This window comes from Rosa chinensis, chromosome 7, assembly GCF_002994745.2.
Source record: "Rosa chinensis cultivar Old Blush chromosome 7, RchiOBHm-V2, whole genome shotgun sequence".
NCBI classification, from domain to species: Eukaryota; Viridiplantae; Streptophyta; class Magnoliopsida; order Rosales; family Rosaceae; genus Rosa; species Rosa chinensis.
In genome coordinates this window covers 1163801-1181235 of record NC_037094.1, presented here as the reverse complement: position 1 = coordinate 1181235, position 17435 = coordinate 1163801, and the positions used below count along the sequence as shown (strand labels likewise).

The window sequence follows — 17435 nt, the reverse complement described above, 5'->3', positions numbered from 1 at the left end:
CAGAAATTGATTTTCCCAGCACCTTATCTACAAGCATCGCGTTTGTAGTCCAACGGTTAGGATAATTGCCTTCCAAGCAATAGACCCGGGTTCGACTCCCGGCAGACGCATTTTTATTTTTTTATTTTTGGTTCAATTCGAGCTTTTTGTATGATCTTGACTTTTAAATGTCTTTAACAAGCCGAGTTTAGGTGTAACGGGGGCATCAAATCTACTCATATGATTTAATTTGGGTTTTTTGTATGATTTGAAAGTAAAATTTGTATGAACAAAGCTGAATTTTGGGGTAATCGCAACAGCAAATCTAGCCAAATCAGTTTTTCAATATCTGATTCAATTTGAGATTTTGTAAGATCTTTACGTAAAATGTCTATGAAGTCAAGTTTATGTGTAACTGCGGCATCGACCTAGACAAGTTTAGCACGAGTTATTCTTGACAGCTCGAGCTTTTTGTATGATCTAAGAGTAAAATGTCTATTAACATGCCAAATTTAGGTGTAACGGTGGCATCAAATTTAGCCATGTGATTTAATTTGAGTTTTTTTGTACGATCTAGAAGCAAAAATTTTATGAACAAAGCCGATTTTAGGGGTCACCGTGACAGCAAATCTAGCCAAGTCGGTTTTTCAAAATCCAATTCAATTTGAGATTTTTGTAAGATCCTTAAGTAAAATGTCTATGAAGTCAAATTTAGGTGTATCTGCGGCACCAACCTAGATAAGTCTAGCACTGAGTTATTCTTGACACCTCAATGACGAATAAGCAAACAATTTAAATCTTGTAATATGTCTCTTGTTCAATTTGAGTATTGTGTATGATCTCTAAAAGAAAAAAATGCTTATTTTTCAAGCAACATTAGTCTTGTTATGATGAACAAGCCGCATTTGAAATCATGCTTGCATCTCTTGGCCGTCATTGCCTTTTCATTTAATCAGTTATTGATGAGCCACACAAATCATGGAAACAATGCACGAATCAAGGGGAAACATCGAACATGGGCGCACGAATCAAAGAGAGTAGACTAGCACAGTTCTGAAAAGCAATATCATAACCAAAAATGGCCGCAAAGTTCAAAAGCTCCTATAATGGCGATCCATGCACGAGGACCAGGCCCACCCCACCACCCAGCTGTTTCCCTCCATTCTCATTTTGATGATGAACATGGATCATCATACACGTAGTACATTCCTAATTAAGAAGCCATTAATTAATTTCACCTGTCCTTAAGTAATTGCACTAATTGGTAGCTCAGAGATTTGAAATGCCCTTCATCTTCTTCATAGCATACATAAAACAGTAATGGAAGCTAAGCAACAGTTGCGAGGTGCAACTAAATCTGAACCGGAACTAAATTAACTGAGATTACTACTAATGAATCAACGACGGCGGTGAGGGCAGAAGGTGACCAAATAGTTTCCGCGGGTGCATGTAGCAATGCTGGTGGGATCATCATAAGCATAAGAATAAGCCCTCGGGCAAGCCGTCTTGAAGATCCGGGAATACGCCGTCGGCTTACACGACTGAGGGCTCCCGAAGCTTCCGGTGCAGCAATACCGAGGCAAGTTGAACGCCGAGCAAGCGCTTTTACATGCCACCACTCGCCGGTTGTCGTGTGACCGGACTTGTAGCCCTACCGGACACATCATGTTCAGGTCGCTGACGCAGCCGGCGTAGCTGCACTTGCCGGAGCCTTTGTAGGGAGTGATGGAGATGGCGAGGTTATATCCATCGACCAGGCTGACATCGTAGAAGTCCTGCTCGTTGCCGAGGGTGATTTCGGCGAGGGTGGCGGGAGGAGTGCCGCCGAGGCCGGAGCAGAAGAGGTTGCCGCCGCAGTCGCCGGTGGCGCAGCGGCCCCGGCCGGAGGCGTCGAAGGCGCAGCCGTGGCGACCCCAGAAGCGGCCGGACCAGAGAGGAGGGAGGTGGAGGGTGGAGGCCTTGTTGGGCGGGAGAGCGAAGCCACCTTTGGCGAGGATGGGCTGGCCGGCGCTGGGCTGAATGCCGGGCCAGACCGGGTGGGTGCATTTGTTGATGAAGGTCATTGTGGTGGCGGAGACATCAACTGCAAGTAAAACCAATTCAAAGTGAGTTCATTTTACATTATAATTAATCTACGTACATTTTCGATTTGATATGAAAATTGTGTTTGTGTCAGAAGCTTACCAATAATGTGGGCAAATAGGAGAGTGGAGAGCAGGAGAGTGAGGCTAGGCCTCAGCATTGGAGCCATGGGACAACTACTACTTCAGCTAGGACAGGTGAGAAGAAATTGAACTGGGTTCTTCCTTCTTGTTGCAAAGCACCTTCTTGGGTTTTATAAAGAAAAAGGGAAGGGGCAGAGGGGCCAAGTAAAATAAAGTTAATTAATGGTAGGGTTTGCAAAAGATTCTTCTATGCACCAGCGGTTGAGATGTGGGGATTTGATTGCAATCGATAATTGGAGGAGACCCTTGATTGAAATTAAACTGGGATCTTTTGAATCACTGTGAATTCCAATGTGATTGAACCAAAGGAGAGTGAAGGAGTGGCATTGTGGCAGGGCTATGAGCAATTACAAGAGGGGAGTGAGTTAGTGAGCAGTAAGTAGTGATTGAGTGGATGGCTGACAAATGTGCTCAAATTTCAAGGGGATGTCAGAGGGGTCAGTGGTAGGCTGCATCCCAGAAAAAAGAAGAAGCCTGTACTATAACACATTCACATGTTGGGTTGTACCCTATGTGGCTCTTTAGGAATCAGAAGAGAGAGTGGTGGTGCCCAATGAGTCTTTTATATCTTTGCCCTAGTTCAAAATTAAATCTGCAATTTGAACAACCAAGCTTTTTGCCCTTTTTAATGAGATTATTAAACATAAGGTCTCTGAGATTAGTCAATAGTTGTTAAAAAGGAAACAAAAAAGGGGTTTGAATTGTTACATTAGAGGAATCCGAGATCGGCTTAATCTAAATTTCTATCGTCTCTTATTACTTGAGCTAACTCATTCGGTTTGAAACGGAATTTGAATTGATATACATTATATGTGATTAAGATGCAGGTAAATGCTCTTTAATTGATTTGAGTTTGTCTCACCCATGTGAATTGGCCGGTACACTGAAATGTGCTCATCTCTTGGACTCTTTCAGGTTTTTATTCACTCAGAGCGTGCTGCCTGCAAAAGAAGAATCTCTGTACGTGTTCATAATTGAGGTCCTCAAAATGGGAAAGTAAAAAAATTTAGTTGCTGAAGGTGTCCGAGCATTGGCTCAGGCTCAGGTGGATGGTGCTCCTCCAATCGCATTGTGAAATCAACGGCACAGAATGGCTATGTTACTGTTTTGAAGCTCAATCTGCACCTTTGGTACTTCTGCACAAAGAAGCAGCACAGTAGCTGGACCAAGATGATTAAAATATCTTCATGGGTTGGGTGATGTCTCGGAGCTTTCAATGGCTACAGAGAATCTATTAGAATTGTTGTCGTTTATATTAGTTTAGAAGTTGGAACCAAGTAAAAAATGTAGATATTTTACTACGAGACAGAAAACCAGACGGTGCATGGAAAGGAGAAGGTCTAGATCTACTTTGTTAGTGGAGGTTGTTATTCCGGTCAGCGCGCCACTGCGTTTTGTTGTTCATAATCTACGGCGATGGTGGCCGTGGCCTCTTCTCGAGTTCATAATTTAGAGTTTGTTCTTATAAGATAAACTATAATGCGTGGGATTTTGGATATTCAGGTCAGACTGTGGAACCCAAGAAGGCCAGTCTCCTTGGATGAATATATGCTCGAGCCAGTAGCAAAACCACTAATCCACGTATGATAGATGGAAATTGTTTTTGTTGTTATGAGAATGCATTTGGCAGCTTAATTTGCTCAAATAAATAAGGTGAAATAAAATTGTAACACTTAATTAAAATCTCTTTTTTTCTCTCAAAAGTGCGGTTGTAACTAATCAACTAAACTATCAAGTGATTATTTCGCTTTAAAAGATATTGATCAAGTAAATGTGAAATTCTTAAGATCACCGGTTAGTTGATGCGATGTCAATCTAGCAATGGTGTTGTCATTCAAAATAGAACAATTCTTAGATTCACCCCTAAAGTGAACCTGCTTGTTCACCCCTCTCCAAACCTACCAATCAGAAATAGCCACATATATTTTGAGTAAAAAAATAAATAAAACTCTAATTTAACTCTTTATAAAGAAATAATAAAAAAATAAAAAAAGAGTTCTAACTCAATTAGGAACGACATTCCCAAATCCATACTGACTTTTGGCGAGGACGAAGAGCAGAGAGTCTTGAAACCTAGCGACGTCTCAGTCAATCCATGCTGATTGAGCTGCACCTATGGATACCATCTCTAACGAACATATTATATGGATACCATCTCTAACGAACATATTACGCTTGGACAGGAGGTAATATTTATATCAACATATGGTTTCGATCAATTCATATGGTTCAATGAAATCATGATTAAGCTTTGATATTTGTTTATATCAACAAATTGGTTTCGATTAAGTCATCTCTTTTTTTTTTTTTTTATTAGTCGATTGAATATGGTTTTGTTGATTATACATATACATCTATATGATTGAAACCATTCAGTACACAACGTAGTGGTAGAACAGTGCTATAGCTTAACTTTTTTACTAAACTTGTATTGTAATTTATATCATTGATCAGTTATGATTCTTGTGTTTCTTTTAAACGATATTTTGATTTCAATGCTGTATAGAGTTGGAATCCAATCTTAGCGCTAGTACCCAAGTATCAGTTTATGGCACAGTTCTAACATTGCAGAATGGCTTTTCTTTCACTCAAATGCTCCAGGTAAATTGCCTAATTCAGTTACTATTAGTTATTTTTACTGTATTTCAATCACTTAGATATTTTGAACTATATTTTGTTCATTGAATCATATTTGTTCTTCACAAAGAATGAGGGAGGCAAAGAGAAGCCGAGAAGTTGCAGATGTGCAGAAAATCACTGTTTTGTTTTATGTACCGGGTTTTATTTGTAATTCCAAGATATCCATGGATTTACGAAACCATCATAGTATTGTGTTAGTACCATTTATATTGTGTTAGTGCCATTGATATTGGGTCAGAATGGATCAAGTGATTCATTCATAAAGTACCTAAGGTTGGCAGAAGGTATTTATTCTTGCTGTCAGCATTAGTGGTTATCAAAATATAAGGATCGACCGCAAACCAATATTGGTGTATCCAAGTAGACATACTGAAATTTATTTCTAATGCTTCCAAAACTTTTAGTGTGCTTATAAACTCAATCACTAAACCACAACAAAATCTTAAAACTTAATAGAATTGTTGGTTTTGGTTACAAAAACTTCTCAGTGACTTCATAAAATATTTGTAAGCTTCTTATTCGACAATTCATATCTAAGATGATGAGCACTGCTAGATTTCTCATCATTTCCACATGTCTTGTTCTTGACATACTGGTCTCCTCTGCTAACTTTTCTGCCTCTTTCTCTGTTTCAATGACTTGATCAAAGCAAATGTATCTTCCAAATGCCGACTTGTTCATCGCCTCATACACACATGTGCTTCTACCAGTCTCATCACATTCATGGTTGCTAGCACGCCACTTTGATACATCTCTTGGGCTCTTACATAATAATACATTCACAAGAAAGTGATTTGAATTTGGTTCAAGTTTATGAAAACAAAAGGGTGTTGGTGAATAATGAAAAAATTGTAGTCTATTGTCATCCATCAATGAAAAAATGGCCGGTATAAGGGCTTGAAATAAAGATTACCTTTGAGATATGCAATTGTTGTTGTTAGGTTTGTAGAGCAAAATTCAGAGCCAATAATGAGACCTGGGCAGATTGTAGTCAGATTGTATTGAGCTTTTACCCAGTTTCTTTGGCTAATGTCCATGCAGCTTTCTTTGCTCTAAACTTTCCCAAAGCATACCACAGGTCCACAGCTGCCATATTTCAAACCCGAGTTAAAAATACTGGTAATATGCTAATGAACAAACAACTGTTGCTTCGTTTTTGGGAGAATTTTGACCTTTTTTATCTATGCAAAGTGACTCATTGCTCTAGCAGTCATGGTTAATAGAATCATGATCAAACTTCCTTCTTTACTAAGAGCATTCAAATTTCAAGTTTCCAACTACAACACCATAATTAAAAGATCGTTTAAAAGAAACACAAGAATCATAACTGATAAATCATATAGAGTACTGTATAAGCATAATCAAAGAGTTAAGCTATAGCACTATTCTGCCACTATGTTCTGTACTCAATGGTTTCAATCATATAGCTATATGTATAATCAACAAAACCATATTCAATTGACTAAAAATATCAAAAAAAAAAAAGAGATGAATTAATCGAAACCATATGCCGATATAAGCAAATATCAAAACTCAATCATGAATTCATCAAATCATATGAATTGATCGAAACCACATGCGCTGATCACATATATAAATACTACCTCTGATCCAAGTTCAATATATTCTTCGTTCTTGTCAGAGATGGTATCCGTAAGTGCTGCTCAATCAGTATGGATTGACTGAGACGTCGCTAGGTTTCAAGACTCTCTCTATTTTTCATCCTCGCCAAAATTCAGTATGGATTTGGGAACGGCGTTAACTAACGTCGTTCCTATTTGAGTTAGAACTCTTTTTTTATTTTTTTAAAAAGAGTTAAGTTAGAGTTTTAATTTTTTTACTCAAAATATATGTGGCTATTTTTGATTGGTAGGTTGGGAGAGGGGTGAACAAGCAGGTTCACTCAGGGGGTGAATCCAAGAATTGTTCTTCAAAATGGTAGGCGCTAGACTAGTATCCTAGTATCTCCTATAACTTCATTTCTTTGAATCTATTTTTTTGAAAATGTAAAAGGGTGGTTCTAGTTGGACCTTTGAATTTGATATTTGGACCTCCATCTTTTTTTAATTATCAATAGATTTTGTCAACTTATACGAAAAGACAAATATGGATAAAGAGGGAAAAAAATACTCTCCTTACCTCCCCTATTAATATAACATTCAATTTTTTCCCGAAATTCCTTATATTACCTATATAACTTTATAATTTACCTAAAACAATTAAGTAAAGATAATTAATTTCTATATAGGGCCCTATCATTTAATACAAAAGTAAATTAAAAACAAACAATATGAATTTGAAATTTCCTTAAACTAAATTTATTGAATATCTTGGTGTAGTTATTACTAATTAAGATCCAAGCTTTTAATTAGATTTACTCGATGTATATATATTATCTTTCTGAGAACCAAAGTCTTTTCTAAAACCATATTCATATTGCAAAAAAAACAAAAAACAAAAAAAAAACTATGATATGGATTAATAGAAAAATCTTTGTAACTGTCTACTTGTTTGGATCCTCCAAGAATCACTTTCTTGTTTCGTCATTGAAAGTAGGCCTAGCAACAGTGCGGTCACGGGCGGGTTATGGGCGGGCTTAATGGGTTAAGCCCGATGGGTTCGCGGGTTACCCGTTGGAACACGTTAAGGCTTTTTTTTATATAATTTTAAAAAAAAATTAAATTCTTTACTAATCTTTTTTTTTTATTTGTTTTTTACATTTTTTAAAACTCTTTCCATTAAAACTCTTCAAAAAAAAAATATTCTAGTCATTGTTAAAAATAATATTCTAATCAAAGTAACCAAAGTTAACTGTACCAAAAAAAAAAGTTACCAAAAGTTAAAGTTAGGGAAAAGATTCACTCTAAGGTTTCAGTAAATTCACCTCCCAAAAAAATAAAACTAGTCCCCCTCACCACTTGTCAAACTCCCATTGGCCAATCACAAGTCTCCCACACAAGCTAGTTTTGACTACTGCACTTCGTCTCCTTCTTCCCTGACAAAACCCCATAACTACTCCATTTTTCACAGAGAAAGAGAGAAGCAGAGAGAGAACTGAGAGTCTGTGAGCCATGAACAATACCCTCACCACTCCAACCCAAACCCCATACCCTCGAACCAACCGCCTCCCCCTAACAGATCAAGCCCACCACCACAAATCACAACTGCTGACTACGAACAGAAACAAGAACAAATACGTATAATATATTGAGATAAAATAGAATAGTAGAAGCAAGGGCAAGACCTTGAGAAAATCCCCAGCTTGAATCCAAGGCCGGCCCTGAGGGTTGCCTAGTGAGGCAGCTGCCTCAGGCCACCGGTCGCTGGAGGCCTCCAGTTGCTCTAAGTTATTACTATATATGTAGGTTATTTGCAAAAAGATATCATGCATTCCAAAAGTTGCATAGCGGAGAAGCATCCTTGACATATAAATGCCTAGTGCCTGCATGGGTTCGAATCCCTGGGCAGTTTAGTTTTCTTTATTTTATTTTTTTACTTCTTCTATTTTTTTTTTCCTTCTCCTCTCTTCTACTTTCTTTAATTCTTTCTTTTCTAGATACCAGGTCTCACACACACACACAAAACACACAGAAACATATTTATATATAAGAATTGTTTGATTGCTAAAATGTGAAACTCAAGTGAGGCCACAATTTTTTTTTTTTTTTTTTTTTTTTTGCCTCAGGCTTTTACGGTCTCAGGACCGGCCCTGCTTGAATCATAAAATCCTTAATGACCCTGTGGAACTGGCACCCCTTGTACCCAACCGGCAATCCAGCTTTTCTGCAAATTCACTTGGCCAGTTGTGTTCATAGTCGGCAGTTAGACACTCAGACGTTTTTTTCTTCTAACGGGGCTCGATGGGTTCTGTTGGGTAACCCGTTTCCGCCCGTTAACTAACTGGTTGTTAACGGGTTGGCAGTCCATTAACACATTAAGTTATCCAGCGGAAATAAATGGGTTTTTAGTTGACGGTTAACGGGTCATGGGCTGAATTGCCAGGCCTAATCAAAAGTACACCAAAAATATAGCCAGCTTACTCACACAATGCTTCATGATTGAATTGATAGAGATAGAAAAAAAAAAAAAACAAATTGTTGAAGATAAATATTTAATTGTTTGAGGGTGCTTTGGTAAAATTAAGGAGGTCTACTTAGTTATTTAAGTATTCAAAAAAGTGAATTGGAGGTTTAATAAGTAGGAGAGGTCCAAATATCAAATTTGGAGATCCAGCTAGAACCTCCCAATGTAAAATTATATAACACTTTTAGTCTTTCAGACGCATCCATGCATCAAAATTTAATGTGTCATGCACATTATACTTTTAATTTAAATTTCATGGGTTGACATGTTTGAACATGTCTTGGAGTCATCTTCTAACTTCCATGTGTTATTATTAATGTTAAAATATATATATATATATATATATATATATATATATATATAACAGATCCTATCAAGAGAGGAGCTCAATTTTGAAATTAACGTGTGAAGTTCGAGTTTTTTGTCACTTTTCGGTCGTATATCCACATCTCGACCATTCAGTTTTTAGGTACTAGTGTATAGATCATCTCTACAAATTTTCAGCCAAAATGATGATCGTTAAGGCATTGATAATTGCCTTAAAGCTAGTACGGTTCAGGTTGATAGATTCAGTCCGTCCATTGGTTTAAGCAAGTTAGATATCTTAACGATCATCAATTTGACTGAAAATTTGCAGAGATGATCTATACACTAGTACCTAGAAACTGAACGGTCGAGATATGGATATGCAACCGAAAAGTGACTAAAAACTCAAACTTCACACGTTAATTTCAAAGCGGAGCTCCACTCTGGATAAAATTTGTGAGACTGAGGATCCTCTCCTGAGCAAAGTTTTCACCTGAGCTTCCTGACCTTTTAATCAGATGAAGACATGTGTTATTGTTTAATCCAATGGTCTACAATTACTCTGCCACTCCTACCACTCCTCACGTGTCCTTTTCCTCTGCAACTTTCTTTTCCTTCCCTTCCTCTCTCCAGTTTTTCTTTTCCTTATGTTCTTTGCTCTTACAAACCAAAATTGCATGGAAGAAATTCGCACTATTTATAACATCGAATTGCAAAAGGTTTATTATGCCTTGACTTGACAAATAAAGGGGATAGGAAGAAAATTTGAGATCATTCAATTCTCTTTGTTTCGAGGAAAATAATCTGGGATTCCTTTTTCAGTAAAGCTTTAATTATCTGTGGTTTACATGTTTTCAGCTCATAATTTGAGATTTCAACTTCACCAAAAAAAAAAAAAATCAAAGAGTTCATTGGGAAAAAAGAATTTTAGCAATTGCTCTACACGTTCTTCATCCCTCGAATTTGGGGTCAGTATTTTGGATTGATTCAGTCCTTGTCTGGGGTCAATCGTTGATGGCTTTTAATGAAGAGGAATTGGAAGAGGGTGCCATTCAAGGGAGTGCATCCCTTACCCGTGTAGATGGTGGTGAGAGCAAAGAACAGAAGGAAAAGAAGAACAAGAGAGAGGAAGGGAAGGAAAAGAAAGTTGAGGAGGAAAAGGACATGTGAGGAGTGGTAGGAGTGGCAGAGTAATTGTAGACCATTGATTAAGCAATAACACGTGTCTTCATCTGATTAAAAGGTCAGGAAGGTCAGGTGAAAACTTTGCTCAGGAGAGGATCCTCTCCCAAAATTTGTATATATATATTTTAAGTTATGGGGATTGGTAACGCTGGACATCGTTTCGGCCCATTCCATTTCATCTAGTTGTGAACCCAACCCCAGTATGAGATAGTTGGGCTATTCGATTCTCTATACTCTAGGCTCATCTCAGCTATCTGACCAACTAGTTGGGCCACAAATATTATGAACTAGTTGTGCCATTGTAATGGTCTGAGCCAGATGGGATTGACCTAATAATCTAAGGCATCGTTCGGGCTTGGAGTAGCCTCATAATTACTAGGGCTTAGCCTCTCACCATCCCTCAACTCAAACTTCGGGTCTGATGGAAGGGCAGGATTTGGAAATGGGGACTGGGAAGAAAGAATTTCAGCTTGGAAGAACCGATTGCCAATGGGTAGAACACCCAAAGATGGTTCGTTGGAAGCTCCTCACTCTTATGTAAGATCTGACACTTCCATTTGATTTCTTTGTTGATTTTAATTTTTTTGATGCAATCACAGCCCAAACAAGAAATCTAAGAACACCTATACTGATCATGGCATAAACCATGCCTAGATACCCGAAGAACGGTTTTCCTTTTAGTTGCTTGGTGATTGGGTTTTTTGTTGGTTGTTATGGTTTCCTCGCATTTCCTTGCTCGGCGGTTGCTCTGGCTTCTGTGGTTCTTTCGGTTTTTTATTTGTTTAGAGTCCCTTCTTCTAGTATGATTTAATTTAGAGGTTAACAAAGGTCTTGAGCGACCAATCCCGCAGAACAACTCAAAAGATAAAGTATCGCTAATTTCTTCATGCTCGTTCCAAGTTTGAAGTACCATTTGTACAAACAAGAACCCCTTTCGTTACATGATTTCTTCTTCATATAGATAGATATAGGATCTATGAAGCAATTACTTAAAGTACATTTTGTGCAACGACCATTCCTATCTGATAGAAAAGGGTCCCATGATCCTTTACCAGACCAGATAAGCCAGTTGCAACTAGAAACGAGGAATGTGGCAACAAATGATTGAAACCTTTGTAGTTGGCTAGTTAGAGAAGGATAAACGTAGTTTGATTCATTATTTTCCAACAAAAGTGTCAAAAGTGTCAAAGTTGTTCAAACCCACATTTGTGCAGCTTAATTGCTTTGGCTTATCAGCCTTTAAAAACAAATAATAGTGAAGTCATTCTAAACCTACAGATTTCTCAAGAAAACATCTCTTCCTAGACCCTTCATCACCCTTTATATATATATTTATATGATTGACTTTGAACTAAAAAGAAGAGTATCATCCATCATATCATTGACCTATGGATTAAAATATTGGTGTGTATATGTTCATGCGCGGTAATCCAAAATGTAGGTTTCAGAAAACACAGATAGGCCTAGAATGCATGCAGGTCTGGCTCTGTACCCTAGCTAGCTACAAGAAGATAGACAGAAAATAATAATTAAACAATTATGGGGTTTTTCAAATAAATACCAGAGGGAGGGAGAAGGAGACAGAGAGGGTGCAGTGGCTCGAGAATTGAGTCATTCCATATCATAATGATCGACGATCGTATTATACATATTGTCCTGAAGATACATAAAGAGAGCAACTGAGCAATCTGCAATTTCTTTATTAGCAGGAGATGGACTCGGATTCAGATATATGGACCCAAATAATTACTTACTAGTTTTTTTGAATTTGATAAATGAATAGTAGGGTGACAGTGGCAGGAAGGTAGATTCCAAATGAGAGAGACAGTAATTTTGGTAGCACCTAAATAGGGATGGCAAAAATCTCCATCGGGTAGGGTACCCATAGGGTATTCGACCCTAACGGGGAGAAATTCGGGGGAAATCGGGTAACGGGGATGGGGATCCCCAGTATTCGAATTCTGAAATTTGGTACGGGGCGGGGATGGTATTTTGATCCCCATCCCCATACCCATAGCCACCCAATAAGAATTATCTTAAATACATATATATATATATATATATTATTTATTTATTATATATATATATATATTTGATATTATTTATAAATAATTATTTATGTAAACTTCATATTTTTGTTAATATTTAAATTCTATTAATAAATATGTTCAAAAAAAGGAAGATTCTTTTGATAAAAGATCTTTATCAACATGTTAATTTTCCTTGATTGAAATACGAAATTTATTTTATTTTGATGTTTGATTTTAACTTCATATTTTACAATCCATAATTATTTGTATAAATTTTTATATAATGAATTAGTAATATTGTTAACGAGTATTTGGGCGGGTATGAGGAACTAATCCCCAATGGGGACGGGGACGGGGAATCCCCAGTATCTTATTACGGGGATTGGGGAGGGTACGAGGATGGAGAATGAAATCGGGTATGAGGATGGTAATTTAATCCCCTTACCCTACCCTCCCCATTGCCATCCCTACACCTAAAGGTGTGTATTCTTCTTCCAACATATCTCAGATCCAAGACGACAATTCACATATATGATCTCATTGGCATGCATATGATATATCATATAGAACAAAGAATTTGAACAAAAAATATAGAACAAAGTAAAATCTATACGTGATATGTTTGGACAATGGAGGAGTAGATGGGATTGGATCTCAAATACAGAAAGAATGGAAGAAGCTAGAGGTAAAATCTAAATGTTTTTGTTTTGTTGGTAAGTATAAAATCTAAATGTTTTTGTTTTGTTGGCAAGTATTGTGATGTATATATATCCATATATGTATGGACAAAATGGAAAAGGGTTATAGTATAGGAGTAGGGTAAGAATTTGAAAGGCAGTTTGGATTTAGAACAAGTGTGAAAGGCACGAGACATGAAGAAAACAATAAATGAGAGGAGGAGGAGACGAGTAAAGAAGAGAGGGTTGTGATGAGGCTTATGATAACCCTCATGATCGTCAGGTCGTTTTTCATTTGCGACTCCCAAAAAGCCTCCCAGAATTCCACGCTTCCTTCCTCACCTCATCTTCCACACACTGCTACTACTGTCTCTATTGCTACCACCCTCCTCTCTCTCTCTCTCTACTTTTGTTTGTTTTGTTTTTCTTTTTCGAATTTGCTTTGTCCCTTCTCCTCCATATGAGGTTGCCTAGTCAACCTCATGTGTTGCAGCTTACTTTGTTCCGTATTAAACTAGCACCACACTAGCTAACTCTTCTCTTCTTTCTCTCTATAGTCATATAGAGTGATCAATCCCCATCTCTGAATGTCTGAGACTCAAAAATACATACTGTTTCAGCTCAATTACTACCCATTTTCAATTGTCGGCACAATACCCTCTCTCTTATTCTCTCTTCTCCCTTCTCTAGCTAGCTAGACAGCATCAATATATACTAAATATAAACCAGGTCTACTCCCTATGCAAGGTAGCTAGGCTTCACCCTATTGCAAACACCACCTCTTCTTCTCCATGTCCCATTTCCCACACCATTGCTAACTTGCATGCTCTTCCTCCTCCTTTTCCCATTTTCTTCACCATTCTTCAATCTTCAACCCATCCTTTGAAAGCATCACTTCACTTTAGTACTACTTACTTATATGTCCACCTAAAGACATCCCTTCATTCGAAGGCCATTATTAGCTTGGGAGTGAGTGAAAGAAAGAGAGAAGTACATATATATAACTAACCCTAGCCAGCCTAGATTGGTATTAAAAATGTGGATGATGGGTTACAACGATGGTGGTGACTTCAACATGATTCCGGATTCAGCCTTCAACGGTCGGAAGCTTCGGCCTCTCGTTCCTAGGCCTCTGTCATCTCCTCATAACAACAACAACAACAACACTTCAACAAGTACACATGCTCCACCTTGTTTCAGTCGAATTCATGCTGCGTCTGATTTCTTAGCACAATATCACCAGCTGGGTATGCACTACTTATTCGTCTTAATTTCTAGCTAAAAGTATATCACTGTTAGAGTGATGCCTGTTGTGAATTTTGGGTTAACTTTATGAAAGATGTATATCCAGGTGAACAAAGAGGGATGAGAGAGTTCAATACGGTGCCGCAGGTTGTGGTGAGCTCGAGATGGAACCCCACGCCGGAACAGTTGAGGGCACTAGAGGAGTTATATCGACGAGGGACTCGAACCCCATCGGCTGAGCAGATTCAGCAAATCACTGCTCAGCTTAGAAGGTATGGAAAGATAGAGGGCAAGAACGTGTTCTATTGGTTCCAAAACCACAAGGCAAGAGAGAGACAGAAACGCCGTCGCCAGATGGAATCTCACGACGACCTTCAACTCATGTGTTCAGATCACCAAAAGAAGGAATCATTAGGTGAGTAAGTTCAAACCCCTAGCATCTGAAAATACAACCTACAAATATCTTTCTATTTTCATTTCTTGAGAAACATAGAACTCAAGCATTAGTAAATCTTCCGTACCGATTTGGTTTCAAACTTTGATTGAAAGAAGTAGTTAGAGAAGGTGATAGATGATGTATGTTTGGAGTTGTATGAATTCCTTCTCTTATTAACATTATACTGATAAGAATTAATATTCAAAATTCCAATTGTTTCAGACCAAAAAACAAAAAAACAAATTCCAATTGTTTGTTGTTTGAGATCGAAATGAGGAATGTATAAAGTGGTATTCTTTTTGTTTTTCTTTACGAGTACAAACACAGGCGGGGCAAGTAGGACAGTGTATGAAGTTGAAGAGACCAAGAATTGGGCACCCTCTGCAAACTGCATGACTACTAGTCTCCAAGATCAGCTTCATCATCAACAGGTCTATTCTATTTCCCTATACCTGCTTCTGTTCCTGTCTTTGTTTTGTTTTTATCTTTCTTCATAGCAAAGATAAAGCTACTCTACACCCTTCCCTAGCTTATCCAGCTGAACCCTCCTTTTTTCCAACTTGGAATTCCTGAAACATTCTCAAAAGTCTAACAAGAAATTAGGCAGAGATAATTTGCTTATCATTATCTGATATTATTCATGTACGTACATGGTTAAAAGGTTAATTAAAAAGCAAGCATTGTGTATGAGAGAAGAAGAAGAAGAAGACATGTAGAGATGTAGGAAAAGCTTGCTTTGTTTATCGTTGGGAAATGAAAAGAGGGCTTTGTCTAAAAGCTGCAATCCTTCCTTTCTGTCGGGGATAGCTTCCGTTAGCTTTGCTCTAAAGGGTTTTGGGTCCTGTGCGTGCTCTAATACGTACTATAGCTTTGCCCTCATTCTCGTTTCTCATTCATGTCGTTTGCCCACTGATTCGGGCACCGTTCCCTGACCATCACATTCCATGCAAAAAGACAATTGTAACCCTAACCCTGCCCAGGACCGACTTCATTTTTAACCCTAATGAATCCTTCCTTTTTTGAAGTGCAGGAAACAGTAAAAGCAGGAGCAGAGAGCAGGACGGAAGCATGGGTCCAATTCGGTGAGGAAGAATTGCAGCAACTTCAACAAGAGCAAAGAAGGAATTCCATGACTGTAGAAAAGAATGCCAGGTGGCAGATGATGCAGTTGTCTTGTCCTCCTCCTCCTCGTCTTCATGACCTCACCCACCTCATAAACGCCCCCACTTGTACCAGAACGACAGTAAGAACAATGGAGATGGACCAAAAGCAGCTCATTAATAACCGTAATAATAAGACTAGTCCTCCTCATGATCTCAGCATCTTTATAGCTCCCTACAGGTCTGGCGCTGCCCTTAACGGTCGCCATCTCCAACAAAACCAACACCGTAACGAAGAAGAAGATATTTCACGTGGAGATCAGTCTCAAACCCTCCAGCTATTTCCGCTTCGGAGTAGTACTTGCGGCGAAAAAGATCATCTTACAACCGAGAAATCCTTGCTAAACCCTAGTTTCGGCACTGGCCCTAATTACCAGTTTTTTGAGTTCCTCCCATTGAAGAACTGATTAACCGGCCACGTTAATTAATTTGGTACGCACTACTTTAATTTCTAGCTATTAATATATGTAAGATGTTGATCATGGAAATTAATTGGTAAGATGGAAGTAATGTTTTGTTATTTCGTTGGAAAATGGGGACTGGTTCTTTTCTTTCCATTTATTGATGATGCATGTGGATGTTACATTTCATGGGAGGTGTGACCATGTTGTTTGAAAAAATATATGCGAAAGAACTCAGATTAGAGAAAAATGCAGAGGTTTAATTTCAACAGTCATAGGCCTTATTTGAGTAACTCTGTCACTGGATATGTCATGTGAGTGATTGCATCTACATCTAAGATGTTAATGTCATCATGTGAGAGAGAGAGAGAGAGAGAGAGAGAGAGAGAGAGAGAGATCAGCTGGGTTCTCGATTGAAGGGAATATATATTGAATGTATTTAAATAATAAGCTACCTATAGATCGATGAAAAGGAGATCGAGAAGAGTTTGATGTTGATCTGTGGAAGATGCACATCGAGATGTGAAAGAACTTGATGTTGAAGTGACTATGGATTTAGGTTTGAGAGTTCTTTTGTTCTTTAGTTACATATTTAGCAAATGATACGGTAATGATATATGCGCACATTCCATCCCATTAATATCTGGAAAACGAATCCAGCCACTTGTTTCTAGCTTCACGAACAAACGGAGGAAAAAAAATTGAATATAGCGGGAAATCTTTTCTTAACAAGGAAAAGCAAATTGCACATTTTTTATCTTCTTTGTGTGAAAAAGTTAACAAAAATTAGAGTCTAAAATCGCAATTATAACTCAAATCAAGTTTCATAAAGTTGAGGAACTACTTTAGTTGAATAAGAATGCATCCGACTTCGAATCATTTGTGGGGAATCATTTGCCACTTTGAAATCCTGTATTTAAACTTGTTAATTTTCTAAAGACTAATGCATGCATGAAAGGTCATATATAATATATGTATGTAACGCATAACTAAGAATAAAACTTTGTAGAGCTGTAGTCACAGTCGCAGAGAGCTCCTTATTTTTGCCTCTTATACTAGGCCATTTTG

The 17435-nt window shown here is 37.9% G+C and overlaps 2 protein-coding genes and 1 non-coding gene across 3 annotated transcripts; 2 read left to right on the top strand and 1 right to left on the bottom strand.

The window, feature by feature from the left end:
- The first annotated feature begins 38 nt into the window (after window positions 1–38).
- TRNAG-UCC lies at window positions 39–110 on the top strand. Its single transcript has one exon. It is a non-coding gene; the product is annotated as a tRNA-Gly (tRNA).
- A 935-nt stretch (window positions 111–1045) lies between these two features.
- Window positions 1046–2565, bottom strand: LOC112179012 (thaumatin-like protein). The gene is made up of 2 exons (XM_024317308.2): window positions 2164–2565; window positions 1046–2062 (listed from the first exon to the last, which is right to left on the bottom strand). The coding sequence occupies exons 1-2, from the start codon at window positions 2228–2230 to the stop codon at window positions 1377–1379; spliced, it is 753 nt and encodes a 250-aa protein (XP_024173076.1). The 5' UTR covers window positions 2231–2565; the 3' UTR covers window positions 1046–1376.
- A 10554-nt stretch (window positions 2566–13119) lies between these two features.
- Window positions 13120–16486, top strand: LOC112179879 (WUSCHEL-related homeobox 1). The gene is made up of 4 exons (XM_024318371.2): window positions 13120–14372; window positions 14477–14785; window positions 15134–15237; window positions 15837–16486. Exons 1-4 carry the CDS (start codon window positions 14162–14164, stop codon window positions 16371–16373), a joined length of 1161 nt encoding a protein of 386 aa, XP_024174139.1. The 5' UTR covers window positions 13120–14161; the 3' UTR covers window positions 16374–16486.
- Window positions 16487–17435: the final 949 nt, after the last annotated feature.